General features: G+C 43.6%; 1 protein-coding gene across 2 annotated transcripts; it reads left to right on the top strand.

The window, feature by feature from the left end:
• Positions 1–97: 97 nt before the first annotated feature.
• On the top strand, positions 98–15,898 carry LOC121463963 (hepatitis A virus cellular receptor 2 homolog). 2 transcript variants are annotated; one of them, XM_041676558.1, is made up of 6 exons: positions 98–231; positions 1,386–1,727; positions 3,656–3,739; positions 8,065–8,105; positions 10,083–10,209; positions 15,427–15,898. In XM_041676558.1, the coding sequence occupies exons 1-6, from the start codon at positions 174–176 to the stop codon at positions 15,432–15,434; spliced, it is 660 nt and encodes a 219-aa protein (XP_041532492.1). In that variant the 5' UTR covers positions 98–173; the 3' UTR covers positions 15,435–15,898. The 2 variants fall into 2 exon arrangements, with proteins under 2 accessions (XP_041532492.1, XP_041532493.1); XM_041676559.1 differs by lacking the exon at positions 10,083–10,209.
• The last annotated feature ends 7,229 nt before the right edge of the window (positions 15,899–23,127 follow it).

The raw sequence follows: 23,127 nt of genomic DNA, 5'->3' as shown, positions 1-23,127 counted from the left end.
TAGGTTGACCCTCAGTGGGTGTGGTCACCCTGGGAAGTAGGTTGACCCTCAGTGGGTGTGGTCAGCCCTCATAATTCTGGGGTGGACAGAAGTTAGAGGAAGCACCATTTTAACTGGAGACCTAAAGCTGTGCCTACACTAAGCTGGCCTTTGCTTTTCCCTGCCAAGTACTAATGTTTTCACATCTTATTTTCAACGGTGTCCTGCTGCTGTTGCTATTGCTACTTGCAAGTAAGTCTGGGCCGGTACTTTTCAGATGGAGAAAGATTATCACATAGAGGGCAAGACAGAGATAGAGGATGGGTGTAGTGAAGCTATTTCTAATAGTATATGTTGGGAAGTAACCTAAATGTCAACAGTGGAGACCTGGCAAATAAATTAGGTCTATCCATGATAGAAGCAAGGAGCCTAAATCAACAACCTGATACAGATGCTGGGAATCACAATGCTACAGAGAGAACCAAGGTGCCCAGTTATGTGTGTAAGCATTGCCAGGAGGCAGCAATGTGTGGATGCTTTTTAATGGTTGAGCTCCAGGGGGATGGGAAGAGTTGGGAGAGGTGGTCCTGCTTTCAAGTATCTTTTCTGTGGTTTGAATACTTTATTATATAGGTGTGTGTGTATATATGTGTGTTGTTATAAAGGAATTTAAACTTCAGTACAACATTTGAAGAGTTTCAAATATGCAAGCTACTAGTTTTGTTTTGTCAGAACTTTTATCTCAGAGAGAGAGACAGAGAGAGAGAGATATTGAGAATTATTAGGTTACCTTTCCTTTGCTAATGAACACACAGCCAGCCCAGACAGGTGGGCCACTTTCCTGGCCAACAATTTTTGTTTTTCATTAACCCAGGTTTTTTAATCTTTAAGAAACTGTTCACAGATCTCTTTGAGGACTGAAAAGTATGCGTTTGTGACAGGGTGGGGGTGGGGATCAAGGGCCCCCAACACATGGGAACTGAGAGACATGCAGATTCTCATGTTCCTTCTCAGGCCAGTGGAGGCAGTCATTTTAGGGAATGAGCAGAGGTTGCCCATGCTGGCCTCAAACTCACTGCAGTTCTGCCACAGAATCCTCAGTACAGGGATTAAGGCAGTCATCACTTTCTGGACTGTTAATTTATTTTTTGAAAGATGATTTCATTATGCAGGCTAGTTTGGGATCTTCCTGTTTCCACCTGCCAAGCTCCAGGTTTAGAGGCATGGGCAATCATAGTAAGTGTCTGAACAGGACTCGCTGCTTCCTCTGGTGACAGAGAATCATTGGCACCGTCAATCCTCCTCCCAACAGGAAAGCCAGAGTTCCCTCTTTAATTCTATGATGCATTACCAACAGAAATGGACCCACTCCCTCACTGTCTCGCCCTCCTCTCCTCTCTGTGTAGGGTCTTTGGAAAATGCAGTTATAGTCGAGGTCGGTAAGAATGCGTATCTGCCCTGCGACTACAGTCTAGCTGCCTATGGGACGCCTGTGCCTGTGTGCTGGGGCAAGGGACCCTGTTCTTGGTCACATTGTGGTGCCAATAAAGTGCTCAGCACTGATGAAAGAAATGTGACATATCAGAAATCCAGAAGATACCAGCTAAAGGGGAATTTCCTCAAAGGAGATGTGTCCCTGACCATAGAGAATGTGACTCTAGCTGACCGTGGGACCTACTGCTGCCGGGTAGAATTCACTGGTCCAGGGAATGATAAAAAAGTAAACCTGGAATTAGACATCAGACCAGGTGAGTAGACCCTTCCCATGTCCTCTTTGTCTATAAGAATCACCCTTGGGTAATGATATCATAATACACATATGGATTATTATCACCTCTAGTTACAGTCCTGGGGGTGGGATGGGAATTCCCAGGATGAAGAGGCCTCACTGTGAAGGCCAATGATGTACCTACCATGTGTTTTCATACTCAAGGATGCAGCCTAGAGAAGGGGACAAAAGACTTAGACCAGAGAGAGGTTCAAGACCCTGCGTGATCATTAGGTAACTGGAAACTTCTTTTCTTTAAATCAATTTTTGCTTTAATTTTTTCGTACTATACTCTTGATCATACTCTTTCCCCTCCTCCAACTCTCACCAGATTATCCCCACCTTCCTACCCACACAACTTCATTTTCGTTCTTTCTCTTAGACACCCCCCCCCCCCCAACAATGCAAAACCAAACACCCGGCCAAAAGTCAAACAGATGAGTAAAACCAAAACATGAAAAATATCAAACCAAAAAAGTGCCCAAAGTCAAATGGAGTCTGCGTTGCCAGGGGGCCTGCTCTTGGGTGTGGCTGGTATCCCCAGTGACACTCCCTTGGAGGACGCTGGACTTGCCTTGTCCCAGCTTTTGTCAATGCGAATAACTTCTTAGGAGTGGGGATAAATGTCCACTTCCCCATCTCTGTAGTAGGAGCTGCAGGCTGTGTTCCTGCCGCCCGGCTCCTGGCCGTCTGGCTACCTTATGCCCCGAAATAACAACACACAAACTGTATTCTTTTAAACACTGCCTGGCCCATTATATCGAGCCTCTTCTAGGCTAATTCTCATGTATCAATTTAGCCCATTTCTAATAATCTGCGTAGCACCACTAGATGCGCTTACCGGGAAAGATTCAACATGTCTGACCTGGCAGCTGGCTGTATCACGTCTGGCTCTGAGAGGAGCTGCATGATTTCTGAGCTCACTTCCTCTTCCTCCCAGCATTCTATTCTGTTTACTCCGCCTATCTAAATTCTGCCCTATCAGATGGGTCAAGGCAGTTTCTTTATTAGCCAATGACCTTCCTCCATCACATCTCAGTGCTGGGATTTGTGTGGCTTGAGTCTTTGCATGTCTGTGAGCGCTGGCTGTTGTTGTCTCTGTGAGTTCATATGTACAGCGGTCCTGTGTTGTCTGGAAGATTGTTTCCTTGGGTCCATCTCCTACCTCTGAGTCTTACAATCTTTCCACCTTCTTCCGGTGCCTGGGCCCCACCTGCAGAGCAGACATGGCTGTATCTGGGATGAATTCTGAATTTTCTTTTTCTTTCTTTCTTTCTTTTGCAAATATGTTCTTCGGGTAAGTCAGGAATAGAGGCCTTGGGTTGTATGTGCATCTTAAGGAGGTGTATATGTGCAAATGCTTATGTTTTAATGTTTATAATAGATAGGGTTAGGTATACAGCTCAGCAAAAAACCCTTTGTGGTCATCTGGAGTAGAGTTCAAATCAACTGTCCTTACTAATTGTGTAACATTGGAGCATTACTTCATGTGTGACCTCTTCAGCTGTACAATGTAGTCAACTATTCCTGAAAGGATTCTACAAGGTGATGTTTATGAGCTTTCGTGTGACTTTCACACTGGTAGTTCCATCACTGACTAGACAGTGGCGATGGCAACCACGTCCTGCTGCGGTTATGTGTCTGAAGTAGGTGCTATCTCTCTCTGAATGTGACCATGCCAGTTTGAAGGTGAGGACATGCGTCTTTCGTTTCTCGTCTTTCACGTATTCTCTGCTGCCCTGTGGATTCCCTGACGTAAATCCTAACTCCTGGGCAGGCGAGAGGGCTCGGTGGGTAAGCTCACTTACTGCCAAGCCTGATCCCCTGAGTTTTGTCTTTGTAACCCACACGCTGAAAGGAGAGAAGTAACTGAAAATCCTGATCCTTAATTTTTTTCTCTGACTCAAGCCAAGTTCGCCCCTGCTGTCCCTGCTCGTGGATACCCTACTCCAACTTCTCCAAGAACCCTGACTACCAAGGGAGACGGCTCAGGTGAGGCATGAGCACAGGTGAATGTGTTTAGCTCAGATCTCAGTTCACAGAGTTTGGAATGTGACAAATAGCTAAGAAAATCACTCTTCGCACTTGAGATATTGTTTGAGGTGAGTGAGGTGGTAGCCATACATGTTGGTCCCTGGGTTAGGATTCTGTAGAAGTCACAAACTGGTGCGGGAGAATTGTGTATATTTTGTCAATCATGTTTTAAATAAATGCAGGAAGTATAGGCAGGTCAATCAGACAAAAAGTAGAGGCGGGGCGAGAAAAACAGGAGTATTCTGAGAAAAAGGAAGCTCTTCCACGAGTCCTGCCCAGACCCCCAAAGAAGCAGGATGTGATCTGCTCTGCTACAAAAGGTACTGAGCCATGAGGCTAAATAGATAAAAACAATGGGTTAATATAAGCTACAAGAGCTAAGAGGAAGCCTGAGCTAATGGGCCAATCAGTTTATGTCTAATGTAGACTCTGTGATTTTCTTTGGGACTAAATGGTGGGGACCGGGTGAGACAGAAACCCCAACAAGAAGGTCCTCATGCTATGACAAACTAGCCAAGTGACCTGGGTCAAGGACTTTCAGTTCCCTGGGGCTCTGGTTCCTCTTGTTGTTCAGAGACCTCTGGTTTTCCTGACTCAGGAAAAATAACATTTCCCCCATGGAGAACTTAATTTGGATGTCCACTGGTTTTGCTACACAAAAAAGGAGAACCATCTACCATTGCCATCATGTCATTTAAAAAGAGAGTCATTTGGGGCTGTAGAGATGGCTCAATTATTAGAGGGTAAGGTTCACTGCCAACAAGGGCCCCCTCTTACTTAAAGTTTTAATTTTATTTCATTTTAATAAATTAATCTCTCTCTGTGTGTCTCTCTGTCTCTGTCTCTCTCTCTCTCTTTCTCTCTCTGTCTGTCTCTGTGCTCATATGCCATGAATGGCATGTGGAGATAAGAGAGAAACTTAGAGGCACCTGCTCTCTCCTTGCCCTGAATGAGATGAGGGGACTGGACTCAGGTCTCAGGGAAGTGCCATTATATGTGGGGTCATTTTGCAGGCATTTATTTAAAATTTAATTTAAAAAACTTTTAATAAGGAATGATTCTATTTTGGTTAGATATTAAGTAAACTTAGTGTAAAGGATTGTTGTCTTTGTTATTTTCTGATTTACTCTGGGCTGGCACTGTTGCTTATATCGCGGATAAGGGATTGATTAGGAGAAATCAGGGTCCTTTCTAGTTGAACACGGACCATCAGCTTCCTCAGATGTCAGCCACATAAGGAGGAGCTCAGTTCTTTCTAGGGCCAAGGTTGGAAGCTGTCACAGAAGACAAAGGAGACAGAAGAAGCTGATCCCAGGGCACATCGATCAGGAAGGTTAATCTCATCTTATTTCTGGGTAGAGTTCTGCTCTTAAGCTCTTTTTGTTTTTCTGAAATGGGAGAGGAAAATAGATTAAGACCCCTCTCATCATGTAATATAATTCACAAGCTATGACTTGTAAGATTTCAATAAGAAAATGAGACCATAATGGTTAGTCCAGTGTCTGGTCACAGTGTGTTCTCAGGGTACATTAGCGCCTATCACCAATGCTGTTAGTAGGGCCAGAAGGCGGAATGAGAAAATGGTTCCCGTACTGTAGTGAGAGTAAGCTGGGTTCTAAATTCAGTTCCCCTGGCCAGTTCTGATCTCAGTAGTTAGTGCTGCAACAATTTTCTGAAGTTTAGGTTTTGTGTGTCATGAGCAGAGTTCTCTAACATCCTGTTTCTGGGTTGGTGTGTTAGTGCAGCAGGTAAAGCCCCTTGCCACCAAGGCTGTCAACCTGGGTTAGATCCTAGGTCTCCAAATGGTGGAGAAGGATCTCCCAAAGATCTTTCACTGAGCTCCAAATATACACCATAGCATGTCCCATGAGCACACACACACTTACTTGTATGCACACATGCATACATGAACAGTAAGATAAAGAAAACTTCTTTTCTTATTTATTTATTTATTTATTTATTTAATTTTCGAGACAGGGTTTCTCCGTAGCTTTTTGGTTCCTGTCCTGGAACTAGCTCTTGTAGACCAGGCTGGCCTCGAACTCACAGAGATCTGCCTGCCTCTGCCTCCCGAGTGCTGGGATTAATGGCGTGTGCCACTACTGCCCGTCAAGAAAACTCCTGTTCTTTATTTAAAAATGGCAAAATTGTGGTACATACTTACATACATCAGACACATATATTTATATAGAATTATTTTATTTATATTTATGTATTTTTCTTATAACATATTTATATATATAATTAAGATTAGGTCAGGCACGATGGCACATGCCTTTAATTTTAACATTTGGGAGGAAGAGGTAAAAGGATCTTTGCAAATTCCCATGCCAACTTGGTCTATGTAGCAAATTGCAGTACAGCGAGGGTTACATAGAGAGAGACTCTGTCTCAAAAAAAAAAAAGAAAAGAAAAGAAAAAGAAAAAGAAAGGAAGAAATCCAACCGAATAACTATAAAAAAATATTAACAGCGCTAAGAACCATGGCTGGCTCCTCAGTGCCGAGTAGACAGTAACCGTGGCATCTATATACATTATACGTTCATGACCACTTTATTCCTCCTCCCTGATGCCTGTTTCTAGTGCAGTCTTCAGTTCTCCAAGTAAAACAGAAAACAATATTACAGACATCTCTTGTTCTTCTTTATAGCAAAACAAAATGGAGGAGAAAAGTAAAGAGGTCAGAGCTGGAGGTATTGCTGAATTGGCAGAGTCTTTGTCTAGCCATGGAAGCCCTGAGTTTTATCCCCAGTGGGACAGAAATCAAGTATGATAGCACAGGACTGCTATCCCTCCCTCAGGAGGGGAAGGTAGGAGGGTTAGGAGTTCAAGGTCACCTGGCTTTTGAAGGCAACCTGGACTACTTGAGACACAGTCTCAAAAAGGAAGAGAGAGACAGAGAAAGAGACAGAGAGAGAGGGAGAGAGAGAGAGAGACAGAGATAGAGACATATACACAGAGAAAGACAGACACATACACAAGGGGGAGAGAAAGAGAGTGAGAGAGAACAAGTCAGTCTTGCCACTTAGACCAAGGATCGCCCTGATGGGGAAGCAGAAGTGACATTTCCATTTCAAATATTGCCTGTGGTGAAGATTCCTGTTTACTCTGAGGTTCCACCCTGTGGTTTTTCTGCTTTAAGTTGCTTTCAGGTAATGAAAACAAACCTGGAGCGCTTTCCCCGCTAAATGATGTTAGGCTGAGACCGTCTTTGTAATTTTTAAAACACAGTCAGTTAGTTAGGCTCAGATTTGCTAGTCCTAGTTTCTTCTCAGCTTCCTTTAGCACAAAGTCATGTTAAACTTGGTCACAGGCCCTTCCTTGGTCTACTATCATCTGATTTTTTTTGTCCTTGAATCTCTTTATGTACTGCCACGTCTTTGCTCAGCTCCAGGGACTTGACCGCTTACTGAAGTGGAGAGAAATGAAACAATCACAAACACAAAGACATGCACAAAAGCTGGGTTTTTGGATGGTGAAGCCTCAGCACCTGGGAAACTCAGCATGTTTCTTATATAGAGTTGAACAGGGAGGTGGGGCTATTACATATGGCTGAATAAGGAGGCAGGTTTAGCTTGGTAAGTAAACTCTGGAGGGTAGCATCAGGCCAGGAGAAAGAGACAGTGAACATTTTCTGAACATGCTATCAACAATCATACTTGAATCCCTGAGGAAGGCTTTGGAACCCCGAAGGCCCTCCCCACTCCATTCAGGTCTAGGAAGAAGGTGAGCATCCAAACAGACTAGGCTCCCAAAAAGCCAGTACACGCAGTAGAATCAAAACCCAGTGCCATTTTCATTATCTTCTCAGTCAGCCATCATTGTCAGCCACATTCAGAGAGTCCGGTCTGATCACATGCTAGTTCAGTCCTAGACCAGCTGGCCTTAGTTTGCTCTCATTAGATCAGTCACACCATCTCTGTGGGTGGGTGCACCCCTCGTGGTCCTGACTTCCTTGCTCATGTTCTCCCTCCTTCTGCTCTTCATCTGGACCTTGGGAGCTCAGTCCAGTGCTCCAGTGAGGGTCTCTGTCTCTATCTCCATCCATCACCAGATGAAGGTTCTATGGTGATATGCAAGATATTCATCAGCGTGGCTATGGGTTAAGGCCAGTTCAGGCACCCTCTCCTCAGCTGCCCAAGGACCTAGCTGGGGACATCTCCTTGAACACCTGGCAACCCCTCTAAAACCAAGTCTCTTGTTTATTTTTTTCTTTGATCTGGAGTTTAAAAACCATTCTTAACTATTGTCTACTTCCTCCCCTTTGTATATGTGTGTGACAGAGACTCAGACTCTGGGGACACTCCAGGATAAAAGCCAAACAGTAAGTAACTTTGGTGTGTGTGCTCACATTATGATGAGCATAGACTTCCTCCAGGGCACCCCTTGTGTGGGAAAGCTTGTACCTTTCTTGTCTTCACACTCTGTGGCTTTCATGTGTTGACAGGTCTGACCATATAGGCCTGTTATTGACAGAAGTTGGGTGTGAGTGTGAGATTTCTGGCATGTACTAAGTGTGAAAAACCCCCAAGAAGAAAGAAGCGTTTCATCTGTCTTTGCAAATGCCACTGCTACACTGTGAAAAGTCCTTTGCCTTTCTTTTCAGGTTTTTCACTTCGAGCTTGTTGTGGCATTGAGACAAGGTGTCAAGTAGCCCAGGCTGGTCCTAAACTTATTATGTAGCTAAGAACGATAACGAACTCCCCGTCTTCCTACCTCCTCCTCCATAGGGTTGGGGTGCCCTGCTTGTATTTTTCATTTTTTTAAAATTCATTTTTATGTAACAAGACACAACTCAGGAACACCAAGGGGCAAGAATTTATGTCCTGAACTATTATGTCCTGAACTAGACAGGAAAAAAAAAACACTAAAAAGCCAGCTAGCAGTAGCAACTTCAATGAGTGGACGTTGAGTTTCTCAGTGGGTAAAGGCACTTGCCCCACAGCCTGACTACGCGAGTGTGATTCTGAGAACTCATGGTGGAAGGAGAACCCTGAGAGTGGTCCTCTAATCACCATGTACCACGGCATGGATGCACATGTATGCGTGTGCACACCATAATAAATAGGTAAGAATAATAAAATCAGTTCTTTAAGCCATGTCTAGAGGCCTGCATTCATCTAATTCAGTCCCTTATTTGTGTGCTCACAGTCAGTGCCTGGCATCTTGTGTGCTTGTCTCTCTCTCCCCTCTTTGAGATAGAGAGCACCTTTAAGAACTTCTGTTGTCCCAAGTGCTTAACACATAGTACTTGTACATAGGCCTCTTGCTTTTGCAGAAGTCACATGTAGTGATTAAATGGAGGATTTAACCTTTGAGATTTACTGCTTTCATTGTTTATTATTTTATTGTTTTTAAATGTAGTTTTTATTTAGTCTTAGATTATTTTGTACATGAATAAAGTGTATTTCAATAAGATTCACTTCATTCCCCCTCCAACTCCTCCTAGATCCCTCTCATGTCTCCTCCCACGTTCTTGTCTTCTTCTTGTTCATAACCCACTGAGTCTAATTAGTTCCCAAATATACACGAGAGCTTTGGGTCTTTTTTAATGTAGTCTCAATCTGTAGCCCAGGCTGGCCTCAATTTGCTACTTTCCAGCCATAGCCTCCTGAGTTCTGGGATTATGAATGTTCACCGCTTATGGCTGGGTGTCTTATTTTCCTTTACAGTGTCTTTACTATTATTGCCTTTGAAGGTGGGATGTGGACTAACAGTTTAGAAATAGAAGGATGTTCTCTGCGACTCCTTGGTATCAGAAATGAGAGAAATAACAGTAGTGTTTACCACTGACCAAGTGCTCCTAAAGAAACAGGCTCCATGATAATTGTCTCAATTACTCCACAGTGTCACTGAGCTCTTGGGGATGTGGGATTTGAGCTGAGGGAAGACTGTGTGGTTGCAAAGTCCTGGCTCTTGTAAACTTGCTTTTCTGTGTGAGGTTGGTTCCCTGAAATACTTCCAGAACTCCCTCCCTTTGAACACACAATTTTGAGGCAGTAGGATCCATTATCCAGCCTCTGTAGGGATGTAGGCAGGTGGGCTATAGAGTGACTTCTATACTCCCTGCACAGGAAGCAGGGTGCTTTATCTCCTTGTTAACTGCAAACACTGAGCTAGCCCATTTCATTCCTCTGCTAACTGGGTCTAGTCTAGAAAAGGACAGATCAAGGGAGGCTTCATCATTCCTGCAATCCTGAGAGACTATGAAGAAGAGTGGTCCTCTTGAATCGCGAGACTTGCTGAGCATATGATTAGTTTCTGGGCTTCTCAAACTTGACTCCTGTTCTCTGTCCCCCAGCAAATTTCCACATGGACAGATGAAGTGAAGGACTCTGGAAAAACTATCAGAATGGCTGTCTATATCGGAGTAAGAGTCTTTGCTGGGCTGGCCCTGACACTCATCTTTGGTGTTTTATTCCTTAAATGTAAGTTGCTGGATGCTGCTTCTTTTACTTTCTGATAGAGAATGGTTACCATAGGAGCAGTGCAAATCTAGATAGAAATACACTTTTTTAAGCAAACCTGAAGGACACTCACTTGTCCTTCCAGACATTGCCCATAACATAACTGATAACTAGCGATCTCTCAGACTTATACCTATGTGGCAGGTAGACACTGTGCTAAATGTTTTACAGACATCTTAGTCATCAACAGTTATAAACTAGGCTGTACTATTCCTTCCCAGTCTAGGGCAGAGGGAAGTACAGCTTGCTGAGAGCAGCTGAGTTCTCCAAGTTTCACTGTGAGCAAGGTCCAAGTCTAGACCTTCAAGTGCAGCAGACAACCAGAATGGCTATCTTTAGATACACAAGCTAATCTTGTGGTTGATGTGACAGCTTAGTGGGTTAAGGTGCCTGTCACAAGCCTGATGCTCTAAGTTTGATCTGAGAGAGCCACGTGGTAGAAGAAGATAATGATTTTTTTCCCTCAGACTGTCCTCTGGTCTTTTGTGAGTTGAAGCATTTGGGTACCTCTCCTTCTTTTCCCTCTTCCCTCTCCTTCTTTCTCCTCCCCTCCCTTTGTCTCATCTCTTTCATCCCAACCCCTGGTCCTCTCTTCTCTCTGTCTCTCTCTAACTCACTGAAAGAGCTACTTTATTTAAAATATAAATATACCCATGCTTATTAGGAAGCCCAACAATAAACCTCTCTCTGTGTGGGTTTCTATGTTGCTTTCTCAGGTGCCTCTCTTTAACACTGAACCATGCCTGGGCTTCCAGACTGGGGTGTCTCCTCACAGTGCTCAGCACACACAACTATTTGTCTTTATTTAAATAGATGGCTCGGCATCTGGGCATGTAGTGTAGTTGTTAAAGTATTTTTGTAACATGCAGGAAATACAAGAACTCCATAAAAGAAGGTATGGGGGTGTACTGTGAGTTTGAAAGACCCTCCAAGAGTGTCTTTCCTCTGGGGGAGACCCTTCCCAAGGAACAGCGAGACCACTTGTACGGATGCAAACAGCAAGAGGTTTATTCAGATACACAGGTACCTGGGGCGACAAAGTCTCTGGGAGGACTTGTGCGCCTCCAGGTCGGGGTAATGGGTTTATATATGTTTTGGGGAGCAAAAAGCGTGGTACAGAAGCGAGAAGCATAGTTACAGGGTTTTTATTGGTTAGTTTGAGTGTGGCCGAGTTCAGGTCGGGACAAGGTTCCTAGTCCCCAAGAATTCAGATATGGGCTGCCTTGGCTCTTATCTAGGGCAGACAGAGTGTTTTCTCCCCACCTGGGGCAGATGACACCCAGCCACATTCTCGGTATTCCTCGTTCCTCCCCTGGCCCAGCCATAGGTGTCTCTATCTAATTTTGGCAGCTTCTAAACTGCCCTTTGTTCAAACCCTGAATATTCAGTACAAGCCTTGTAAAATGGTGTTACCAGTGCTAAGTTGTTTAACAAGCTGGGCAGGGGGTCTTTCATCTGGTGCTAAGCTGCTTAGCAAGCTGGACGGGGGGTCTTTCAAGTTCTGTAATCACAGAATTTCCTGGAGGTAGTAGTAGGAGGATCAGAAGTACAAGACCATCATCAGCTACACACTGAGTTCCAGGCCAAGGTGGGCTATAGGAGACCCTGTCTCAGCTGTAAAAAGTTTTTTCAGTTTGGTTAGTGTACTTGGAGGCCATTGTCACACTAAAGATTCAAATGTTCCCATAACGCCAAAGCCTTCCACCCTTTCATAATTGTGATATAGTCTCTTTTCTCTGCGAGCAGAGAAGGCATTTCTCCAGAGTGTAGTGCATTTACAACACCCTTTGTGAACGGAGACTGCACTTAGTTTCCCGGCTGCCCAGACCCAAATAATCATACAGAAACTATATTAATTACAACACCGTTTGGTCTATTAACTGTATCATCTTATTAAATAACCCTTACAACTTAATTAGATGGTAGTTGAGTCTAAAGTCACCATTAGAGGTATGTGTGTTTTCTCCTGTCTCTGGAAATATGGTCCATTATTATGTGGTTACATATAATATGCATTAGTACCTACTGTGATCCCACATGGCTTGAGGGCAGAGAACATTGGCAGGACTTGTGTCTCCAGCTGCCTCGAGAGTCCAGGCTCAGCTTATTCTCCAGCAGCTAGTTTACAAACCTAGACATCTTCATTTCCTTCAGTGAATGACAGTTTGCCAATGTCATTCTAGCACATTAGGGATGCTACGTGGGTGAGTGCACCAAGCCATGAATATAGAGAAGACCCTTCCTACGGGCTACAGAAACAAAGCTCCCAAAGTTACCAGGGGAGGGTTCAACTAAAGATAAACATGATACCCTTGATTAGAAAAGAGCATCACAATGGTTTCTGATGATGTGTTCAATTTCCCTTTTAATCTCTCTTGTATTGCCTTGCCCTAATTTAGAGTACTCACATCTGAAAAAGAAGCCAGGATCACTGAGTCAAACTCGCGTCAGTTCCTTTTCTGCTTACAGTCTTGTAGATTTCTTGTTTCTCTTCCTCCTCCTCCTCCTCCTCCTGCTCCTCCTCCTCCTCCTCCTCCTCCCCCTCTTCCTCCTCTTCCTCCTTTTCCTCCCCCTTTTTCTTCCCTCTTTTCTTCTCCCAGGCAGGAACACCTTGCTTGGCTCCCACTGTTCATCTTGGATTGTAAATTATTTTCCGGAGCCCCTCTCTTGTTACCATGTCTTCCAGGGATGTATCAGCATTCTGATTTCCCAACTGTTGCATCTGAACTATTACGGAAGGAGCGCCTTGGCTCTGACAACTTGTAGCAAGCGCTGAATGGTAGATTTTGCTTTCTGGAGCTGGTATTGAAAGTATTGCTTTGATTTTAGCTGATATGTCTCTCATTGGGTACCTGTTGTATTAAAGATGATGAAACAGCTAGAGACACCCTGTGGTAATGCCTTTGCACAGACCCAAGCTCAGTTTCCAGCACCCACAACTGCCTGAAATTCCATTCCATATGGACAGGGATACACCAGCATCTACAGACCATACATATACATACCCATATGTGCATAATTAAAAATAAAAGATATTTAAAAAAATAACTAAAGGGCATACATGTGGTATACATATACACACATTCAGAAAGAACTCTGATATACATAAAATAAATGTAAAGGTATTAAAAATTAATGAATAAAATAAAAAAATCACGGGAGTTAATAGCCAGGTCCTTTTAGATGTTTTCAGGTAAGTACTGGCTGTTTGAGGGATTTGGAGCTTGATAATTCCTGTCGAAGCAGAGGGTGCAAAGGAACGCTGGCAAGCTAGGGCCTCTACTGCTCATACCAAGTTCTTGTCGCTCAGTTATCGTAGTTATCTGCCTTGTAGGTTCTTTAATTGATTGTATTTCTGTAGCTCTTTCAGTCTCTCCTCTGAAAATGCCCTGTACCTTCCTTATGACATGTAGTTATCTGTGTTGATATAAAGCCATTTAATCTGCTTTATTTGGTTCAATTTGCTCTATGCAGGGCCATTTTTATATCAAACCCCTCACCCCTCTGGCTACTGTCTGCTACACCTACTTCTCCTTTGTGTGTCCGAGTTAATCATGTGAGCTGATGTGTTTTCAGTGCTTTCTGGCACATCACAAGTGCCCAGTACACTTGCCTGTTATTGCTTTGATCACATTCTTCCCAGTAATGACTATGTTACAGACCATGCACTATTATTCTACGCATCCTACAGATTGGAAAAGAGGTTCAGAAAGGTGAAAGGGTGCCCCAGGTCACACTTAATGGCCTCAGTCTGAGGAATTCATGCCCAGAATTTCTTTCACTAACTGCTTATTAGACTGGATGGGAGATACTCCTTATAGGAAAACCCCACCACCCCATTTAGCCCCTTGATTTATCATAGTGATAAAGTTCTTTTTTCCTAAAGGTTTATTTTTAATTTTTTTTTAATTTTGACTCAATAGGCTGGCAATCAGTGAGCCTTAGTGATTTTCCTCTCTCTCTCTGTCTCTTTCTCTTTGTGTGTGTCTCTCTCTACACACACACACACACACACACACACACACACACACAACCAAAACAACAAAACAAGCAAACACATCCAATTCACTGATTACTATACTCCGGGCATTTCCTCATGACTTTTTCTGTCCCTTATATCACACTGACTGATCACAGCTTCCTGACCCCACACTGTTTTCGTACCTATGCACGTGTGACGTTTCCAGGCTTTAAGAAGCTTTTCCCAATCTGCTTTGTGATTCTCAGGGCAGGCGTGTCTTCATGTGGCTGACTGGAGACGTTTATTTTGGTTCTCTTTTAGTACTAGAAATGGCACTGTATTCAAATGACATAACCTCATGGGAGTTAGTCTGTTTTCGTCTCTGATTTGCCCCTCTAACATCAGTCCACTGTGCCCACCTTGATGAACATGGACACAGAATGAGCTCTCCAGAGAAGCCCCTCCTACAGCTGATGGAATGGGCCAGCCGCAAACACCCGCAATGCTCTCCCCAAATCCCTTTCAGTCCAGTGTGTGATGTTGGTGTGCATGCAGTGACTATGAATGTGTGTCATACAGTAGTCTTTGAGATTGTGCCACAGACCAGTGGCTACAGTGCAAAGACACCTCTTTGTAGTTTAAATGTTTTTCTACTCTATGCTTATTGTTAGAGGATTAGATACTATGCAGATTTCAAAATTCTTTTTTGATAAAGAAAATTTGTATTATTGTGGGTATGATGTGTGTGTGTGTCATGAAGTGCCGTGGCATCTATGGAGGACAGAGGATAACTTTGTGAAGCTAGTTCTTCCCGTCTACCTTTACAAAGGATCTAGGGATCTAATTCAGGTCACCTGCCACTCCTAACACTTTCTAAAGGGTCACCGTGCAAAACTGTAAATACACTTGTCATCCAGTTCCTAGCCCAGATCCCATGTGTATATCCTGATTAGATAACTAATCATGGCGCTCAATATCTGTCTTTTTAGATCTCCCACTTGTGTGAAGGATGCCAATATGAGCTGATGTTTTTATAAATAGTTCTTGGCTTGTTTGATGTTTATTGAACGATCCTTTCCCTGACTTTATACGGGGGCTCTGTGTGGTGCTGTTGTTCTCTGCGAAAGTTTTCTGAGTATTGATCATAAATGAAAGCTCTGCTCAGACCTGAAAGGTGACCTCTTCTGCCTTCAACACCTCTTTTTCTCTCTCTGTAGCTTGGTAGATCTCATCGTTAAGATCGGAGTTTTGCAAAACACAGTGGTCATGAGGCTCCGAGGTGAAGACAAGGTCTACCTCATGGAAGACAGTCTTCATGTCAAGAACTAAGTCGCAGTTGCTCACTGAGGGTCTTCCTCCTGCGATTGCAGCAGACAACAACTGGATATGACCATGCTGAACATCTTTTGATCTCCAGGGTCATTTTCTGTGTTGGTTCCCATCTGGTGTCCCCACTTTCCACCGTTAGTGGAGAGGATGGACCTCTCGCTGTCTCTGCTCACAACATGCTTAGTCTTGCAAGTCACCGGGGAGCGTTCTCTCAAACATGGACACTTCATAATTTAATGTTTCCTTTAGACCTCATAATTCTTGTGCCCTTGAAAAACAATCATTGGTAATTCAGGAAATGGGTTTCTATCTTAGTTACCAAAACCATCTGTAAAAGATGAATAGGATTATAAAATTAAAGTGGGGAGTACTTAATTTAGAAGTACTCTGATTATGTCTTGTCTATTTTATTGTAACTCAAAATGCCACTTTCCTTACCTTCCCTGAGGGACTCAAATCTTGGGAAATTGAGGTTTTAATTTTTGTCAAAGATAAGTAGATGGGAGTTGAGTCTAATGTCACCATTAGAGGCATGTATGTTTTCTCCTGTCTTTGGAAATATGGTTCATTATTATGTGGTTACATATAATATGCATTAATACCTCATATGGCTATAATTCTGGAACTCAGGAACAGGAGAACTGAAGGGGTGAGGTCAGACTGAGCTACATAAGCAATTTTGAGGCCATTCTGAGCATTGATACATTTTCTCAAAAAACAAACATGTCAGGGTTAGAGGTTCACACCAGTAATCCTAGCCTTCAGGAAACTGAGGCAGGAGGATGGCCATGATTCCCATCCTTCCCTGGGTTGCATAATAAGTTTAGGTCAGGCTGGGATACAGAGAATTGCAGGGCTTCTGGGCTAGCTGGTTGGAGTCAGACTCTGTGAGGTTGCCTTGCTCTCAGTTCCCATGCACTGTGTCCTGAATAGTCCTGTTCAGAGCCACCATGATGGGGAGAATTGTGGATCAGTTCTGTGAACACGGAGTGACAGGGCTAAGGGAAGCTGACAGTCAGGAAAATGGGCATTGTTTTTTTTTTTTAAAGATATATTTATTTATTTATTTATTTATTAAGTATACAACATTCTGTCTCCATGTATGCCTGCACGCCAGAGGAGGGCGCAAGATCTCAGTACAGATGGTTGTCAGCCACCATGTGGTTGCTGGGAATCGAACTCAGGACCTCTGGAAGAGCAGCCAGTGCTCTTAACCACTGAGCTATCTCTCCAGCCCGAAAATGGGCATTGTTGCCTGGAAAAATGGCCTACCTCTCTGGGATTTGAGCAAGTGGTCTGCTCTCTGGTCAAAAAGGAGCCTCTTAATCAATCTCTGTCTGTGTGGTTCCCTTTATGTATCTCTGTCTCTGTCAACATAGTGAACAAACACACTTGGCAAATAAGAAGCTGTACATTTCAAACGACTTGGAGGTTATTTTACAGTTTAACATTAATTACTTTATAATACATTTATATGAAAGAGCTATATAGGGAAGCAGTGAAGCCATCAAAGATCTGTGTGGAATTGTGATTCTCTTTCCCACCTCTTCCATTCCCATACTTCCCACTCCTAGAGCCCCAAATCAAAGCCTCTGGACACTTTGTTGTTACTGGAAATACACCCACCCCGAGGAGCCTTTCTGCATGCATGGATCTGCACTTGATTTTCTCAGTAGCGTGTGACTTCTGGCATTCTGTACCCAGATGATTACTCAGGCTCGTGGCTTATATCACGAATGCATCATATTTATTACCTACTTTCTGACTGTAAACATTTAACATGTTGCCAAACATGTGCTGTTACAACCATCCTTGCCATGACCATCCCTATATCTCCCTCCTGCCATCTGTGACATACTGATGTTACCACTGCTCAGCTGTGAGCTGAGCTTGCACACAAAACTCTTCAGTAAAAAGTAAAAGGAACTGGGCAGCTCTGGGAAGACTGTTTCCTACATGATTGTTCTATAATAGATTTCTACATCAGCACCTCTGCTGGGCTGCAGCAATTTGGTTAAGGTAAAGTTCACCATAGACTTTAGCCAAATTCTCCTGACCTGCTGTTGGCTGAGCTGTGGTGGAAGGAAGGCTGAGGATGAGGGGCTTCAAGGACTGTCTGCTCCAGGCCTCAGGGAATTCTCTGCAGTTTTCACTATTCTTTCTAATGATGACATCAACCATCCTCCTCAGGCTAAGCATTTCCAATACACAAGCAGCAGCCTCACCAGCCTGGAAGCTCAGGTAAAAACTCTGAATCTGACATCCACACCCTTCTAACTGCTTCTTTCCAGTCAGGCCGTCACAAGGAGTCTCTGGGCAGGGCAGCCTGCTAGAAGCTAGCTGCGGTATTCCGGGAAGATATGGATCTCCTTGGATTGTTAATTTCCTTGTTGCTGTTGTTCAGCTCTTTATCCTGAAATAATCTGGATCTGCAGCAGAACTGCGAGTGTCCCTAAACACGAGTTTCCTCGAATGCTAGTACCGTACACACCATGGAGCCTTGATCAAAATGAAGAACCCTGCATGTTTATCCTCTCTGCCTGCCAGGCCCACCGATCCTTGCTCCTTCCTTGCTACTGGCCGTTCAGCTCTTTATTAGGACCATCAGGTGTTTTAGACAGGCAAAGTAACACAGCTTCACAGGGTTAAACAAATGCAGCATAAACAAAAGCAACACACCTTCAAATAATATTCTACAGCAGCAGCCCATCACATGCAAAACACGATGGCAGTTGAGTGAGCCAGCTGACGGCATAGCGTGTAGAGACAGGGCATAGAAAGGATGGATGCTGCTACTCAGTTTGCTTTGTACTGACAAAAGGCTCCAGCCTGTGGGCAGCTGCCACTCATCTGTTTGCATTTGTTATTTATTTGTTTGTTGGTTGGTTTAATGTTTGAAATCCGTACCATGGGTTTGGAGATCTGCCTTCCCACTTAAGAGTAGTTATCTCTCCTTTAGAGGAAATGATTTGTTCTCCCAGCATCTATATTAGGTAGCTCAAAATGTCCTGTAAATCCAACCTCAAGGAAACAAATGCCTTCTTATGGCCTCCAAAGGAATTCACATATGTGGCATACACACACACTCACACACACACAAATATGTATTTAAATTTTTTTACAAAAATGTATAAATCTGCATTTAAGCTGTATTAGTACATTAGTGAGTCTTCTCAAATATTCAAACGATCTGTTAACATAGAGCTTCAGGGTTGGAGGGATGGTTCAGTGGTGGAGAGCCCTAGGTTCAGGTCCTAGCATCCTCATGACATCTTTAAACTGTTTGTACCTCCAGTTCCAGATAATCCAAGATCAGCGTCTGATATCTGTGAGCTCATCCAAGCTTGTGGCATACATGCATGCACTAACACATACACACAATCAAATAACTTTTTTCAGAAATATAGAAAAGAGAATAGAGCTTCAAACGAAACGTTTTCTCCTGCCCTGTTACTCCACAAATGCTTTGAAGAATCTGGTGGGATTTTTCCCATGGCATTTAAACATACCAACACATGTATGCAAATGTGTTACATTGGGCTGTGATGATTTTACAAAAATGGGCTCCTGTGAAATAGGTAATTAGTTTTTCACTTACATTTCTTGAAAATATTTTGTCATATAGTCCTAATAAAATGCTGATAGTCTTCATAAATACACATTGTTATTAATCAGATTGGCCTTATTTAAAGACTCCATCCAAGACGATTTGACACAATCCAGCATAAACTTCATTTGGGCTTGGGCTGTTCAGTTTAGGGCTCAGGAGCTGTGGGAGGTCGTGGGGTCTAGACAGCATTATATATAACACATTAAAGTATTCTAGTCTCAACATGGAATAGCTAGATAAATCATTAAGAAGTGTTCACACTTCTTCCACCTTAAGTGTGATTTTCCGTTTGTTACACATCAAGAGACCTGATTGAAGCATTGTGTAGGCCCCTATGATACGGCATGCTATTAGTGACTACTTCCGAGATAAGGGTTATTTTGTAATGAGCTCCCCAGGACAGTAACTGGACTAGAGATTTGCTGTTACAGACAACAGATGTGAACTGGAGACAGAAAGGTATGAGGCTGCTTTTTCAAGGCATCAGAGAGAAGTGTCCTAAGAAAGGGAAAAGCCATGGAAGGGATGCCTTGACCAAGAGACATCCCAAAAGCAGAGGAGGGAAAGTCAGTGTGGCTGACACATAATACATGTTATAATCCAGGCTGTGGCTGTAACTCAGTTTTAGGGGACTTTACAGGCATGCATGAAACCCTCCGTTAGATCCTCAGCTCAGCAGAAACTGGGGGAGGCAGCACACACCTGTGATCCAGCGGCAGTGGAGGAAGAGGGATCAGTTCACAATCATCTTTCACTACAAGGGAATCTCAGGCCAGCCTGTCTTACATAGTGAGACCCTGTTCAAAAACAAAAACAAACAAACCAAAAAACAAAAACCAAGAAACAAAACCAAACCAAAGAAAAAAACAATAAAAAACCCCCCACAAAAAAAACAACACCCAACTTAAAACCTAAATGATTGTCCTAAATTCGTTTAGTAAAGCCTGATGTTATTGAGTCCCTGAGACCCATCTGTCTCCCCCAAATGGCTGTAGGGGCAGCATCTTACACCCACGCAGATGGTGATGGGCCAGAAGTTATAGCTCCAAACAGATCTGTGGCCTTGTCCTCAGTGTCTTAAGAAGACCATTCACAGTTGGTTGGTTGTTAGTTTATTACTTATTTGGTTTTTAGGAGTGAAGACACCCTCAGAATTCATAATTGTTGTTAGAAACACTTGCTTTAACAACATATTATCCTCTCGTTGCAGAAGGGGAAGTAGTCGTACACAGTGGGCCGGATGTATTCTTTCATTTGTTCCATTCTAACTTAAGCTACGGCAACCAATTTTTACGGAGCTGTTAATTAAATGGCATCCAGGGGGTAGAATAAGAGCCCGGTGTTCCTGTGCTCTTGCTCCAGGGACTCCTGTTCCCTACAGTTCAGTCTTCTTCCCAGAGTGTGGTTTATTCACTGTAAATCGAGAGGGTTGGTCCAGGTGCTAAAGTCTCTTCATTCTCCAGTCTTCTCAAAAGCAGCATGGTCACACCTCAGGTGAAGATCTTTGCTGCAGCTTGGGAACAAGCCCAGGGGCACAGGGCACATTAGCGAAGCTCCTGCTCACTGGCGTTCTCCTACGGTCTGTCCATGTCGGTGAGTAGATGCTATCTAGGAGGTGGATTAGAGAACTGAGGAGACTCAGTTTTCAGACAGAACAGGTGAAAGCGTGGCTGGGAGATAAGGATGGACTTATAAGAGAGGTTCCTCTTTATCCGCAAATAGTTCTGGAAGCATCCATCAGCAGCAGAGGATGAGAAGGAGAAGCTGCAACATGAAGTTTCCACTCTCTTAAGTACCAGGTAAGCAGGGGCTTCTACAGACTCACGTTAGAGAGACACAATCAGCGTAGTGCTCTGTGCAGTTTTTGGTCCATATGGAGTTACATAGGGGATGCTGTGGGATTGTGGGTGGTACGTTAGGACAATGGGGAGTGAGCCTCTAAACATTAGGGAAACTTAGCCTCCAATAGAGTTCTTTGGCATCTTCGAAGATAAAGCCTCATTTAAATGGACTTGGAAGATAAAGCGTCATTTAAAAGGATTTCCATAGATGAGCTATTAAAGCCTTCTTAAGCAGCGTTAACATGATAAATGAGGAAAAGGAGCTGTAAAAAAGAGTTTGCTACTCTTGGATTGAGCCCTAATTATTGAGGCCAGTGTCTATAAGTAACATGTAAAATTGCATAATAATAGGCAAATGAGACCAGGGAGAAGAGGGCATACATATATTTGCTACGATGTTCACTGAACGTTTTTTGTTTGTGAATTAGGAAATTGTGTAAGAAATAGCTGTATGCAGTGTGAAGACCTTCAGTTGACTGTAGATTCTTGAGGTTTTGGGATACAGGGTGAAGAAGCCAAGGGCAGGAGGAACTGAAGTTTGCTTTAGTTGGAATGTTGGACATGGGAAGGAGGTGGTCAGTCCAGGAAGATGAGCAGCTTTTAGAAAGTCCATTGAAGCTGGACAGCCCAGGGTAACATCCCACCATACTCTGTCCAAACCTGCCACAAAAGCTCGCTTAGCTTGCTCTATGTTGTAGTAATTAGGGCGGCGGGGCTGCATTCCCGGCACCCCAGCCACCTGCTCGGCTAGCTTACGCCCCGAAATAATTACACGGACACTGTATTCTTTTAATCACTGCTTGGCCCTTTAGCTCTAGCACTCACAGGCTAATTCTCACATCCCGATCAACCCATCTCTAATAATCTGTGAGAACCGGTCTTACCGGGAAGATTCTAGCCTAGTCCATCCTGGGTTGGAGCTTCATGCCGTGTGTCTGCCCGGGAGCGGGGCATGGCTCATCCCAGGAGCGGGGCATGGCGTCTCTCTGAGGAGTCTGCTCCCGAGACCAGAGCTGTGGAGTCTGACCTCACTTCCTCTTCCTCCCAGCGTTCTGTTCTGTTTACTCCTCCCACCTATCCTCTAACCAATAAAATGGGCCAGGGCAGTGCCTTTATTAGCCAATGACCTTCCTCCATCACTATGTTTTTTTTTTTTTTGATTCAGAGAATCAAAGGTGTTTTGACTCACTGATAGAGTGTAGGTTCATAGAATCATGTATTTTGTTGGCGACAGTAAACAGATATATGAAATAAGTAAAATCTTAGTGTTATGTTAGTATTTACTGTAGAAAATCAGATACCTTCTAATTTTATAAATATATGATTTTAAAGTTGTTATAAGCATATTACTATTTTTCAGATGTATATTTGCTGTTTTAAGTTTGTACATCTGTGTGTGTCTATGTGTGGTGATGTTGTATTAGGGCAACAGAATCTAAAGAATGTTTGGGTCTTCTGCATCTCCAGGGATAGTGGCTGTGAGCATCCCAACATGGGTTCTGGAACCTCTCTCAGCTTTTCTGTTAGAGCAGTGGGCACTCTTAACCAGGATCCATTGTGGCAGCCTAATATTAATGTTTTAATATTAACATGAGAGTAATATTCATTCATTCCCCCTCAGCCCAGTCTGGTAGTGCTTATGGCGAAACTAAAAGGAAAAACTCCAAAACCCTTGTCTTCGGCCTGCGTGAGACAATGTGTTTAGAAAGGCTTAGGGACCAACCTCTCAGGGTTAAGTGGGAACAGTCCTGAGTCCACGAGAGGGCAAGGGCACCACCCTTAGAAGGCTGGTTCTTGCTTAGGGTTCTACCAAGGGAACACCCTCATTTCTACCTTCAAATTTCTGTTTGCCTTCTTATTTGTGCCAAGACCAGGAGTTAGATTGATGTCTGTATGTGGGGAAGGACTGGGAAGAAGAGGCTGATTGGGAGGACAGTTAGTTTTCCTTGTCCATGGGAAGGCACAGAGCCCTAGCTGAAGTCTTTGATTGTGGGTTCTTCTCATTGTCGGCAGAGTAGATCCACATAAATCACCCCACCAGGATGTGATGATAAGCTGCCCTCTGAGAATTAAGACCTGCCCAAATTCCATGAGGCGAGGGTCCAAGCCAACCAGAGTGTCATGTGGTTGTCGACTTC

This window comes from Microtus oregoni, unplaced genomic scaffold (assembly GCF_018167655.1).
Source record: "Microtus oregoni isolate MIOR12 unplaced genomic scaffold, Mior012 000027F_ref0000203, whole genome shotgun sequence".
Taxonomy (NCBI): Eukaryota; Metazoa; Chordata; class Mammalia; order Rodentia; family Cricetidae; genus Microtus; species Microtus oregoni.
The sequence above is the reverse complement of the archived record's forward strand: the minus strand, read 5'-3'. Positions and strand labels throughout refer to the sequence as shown.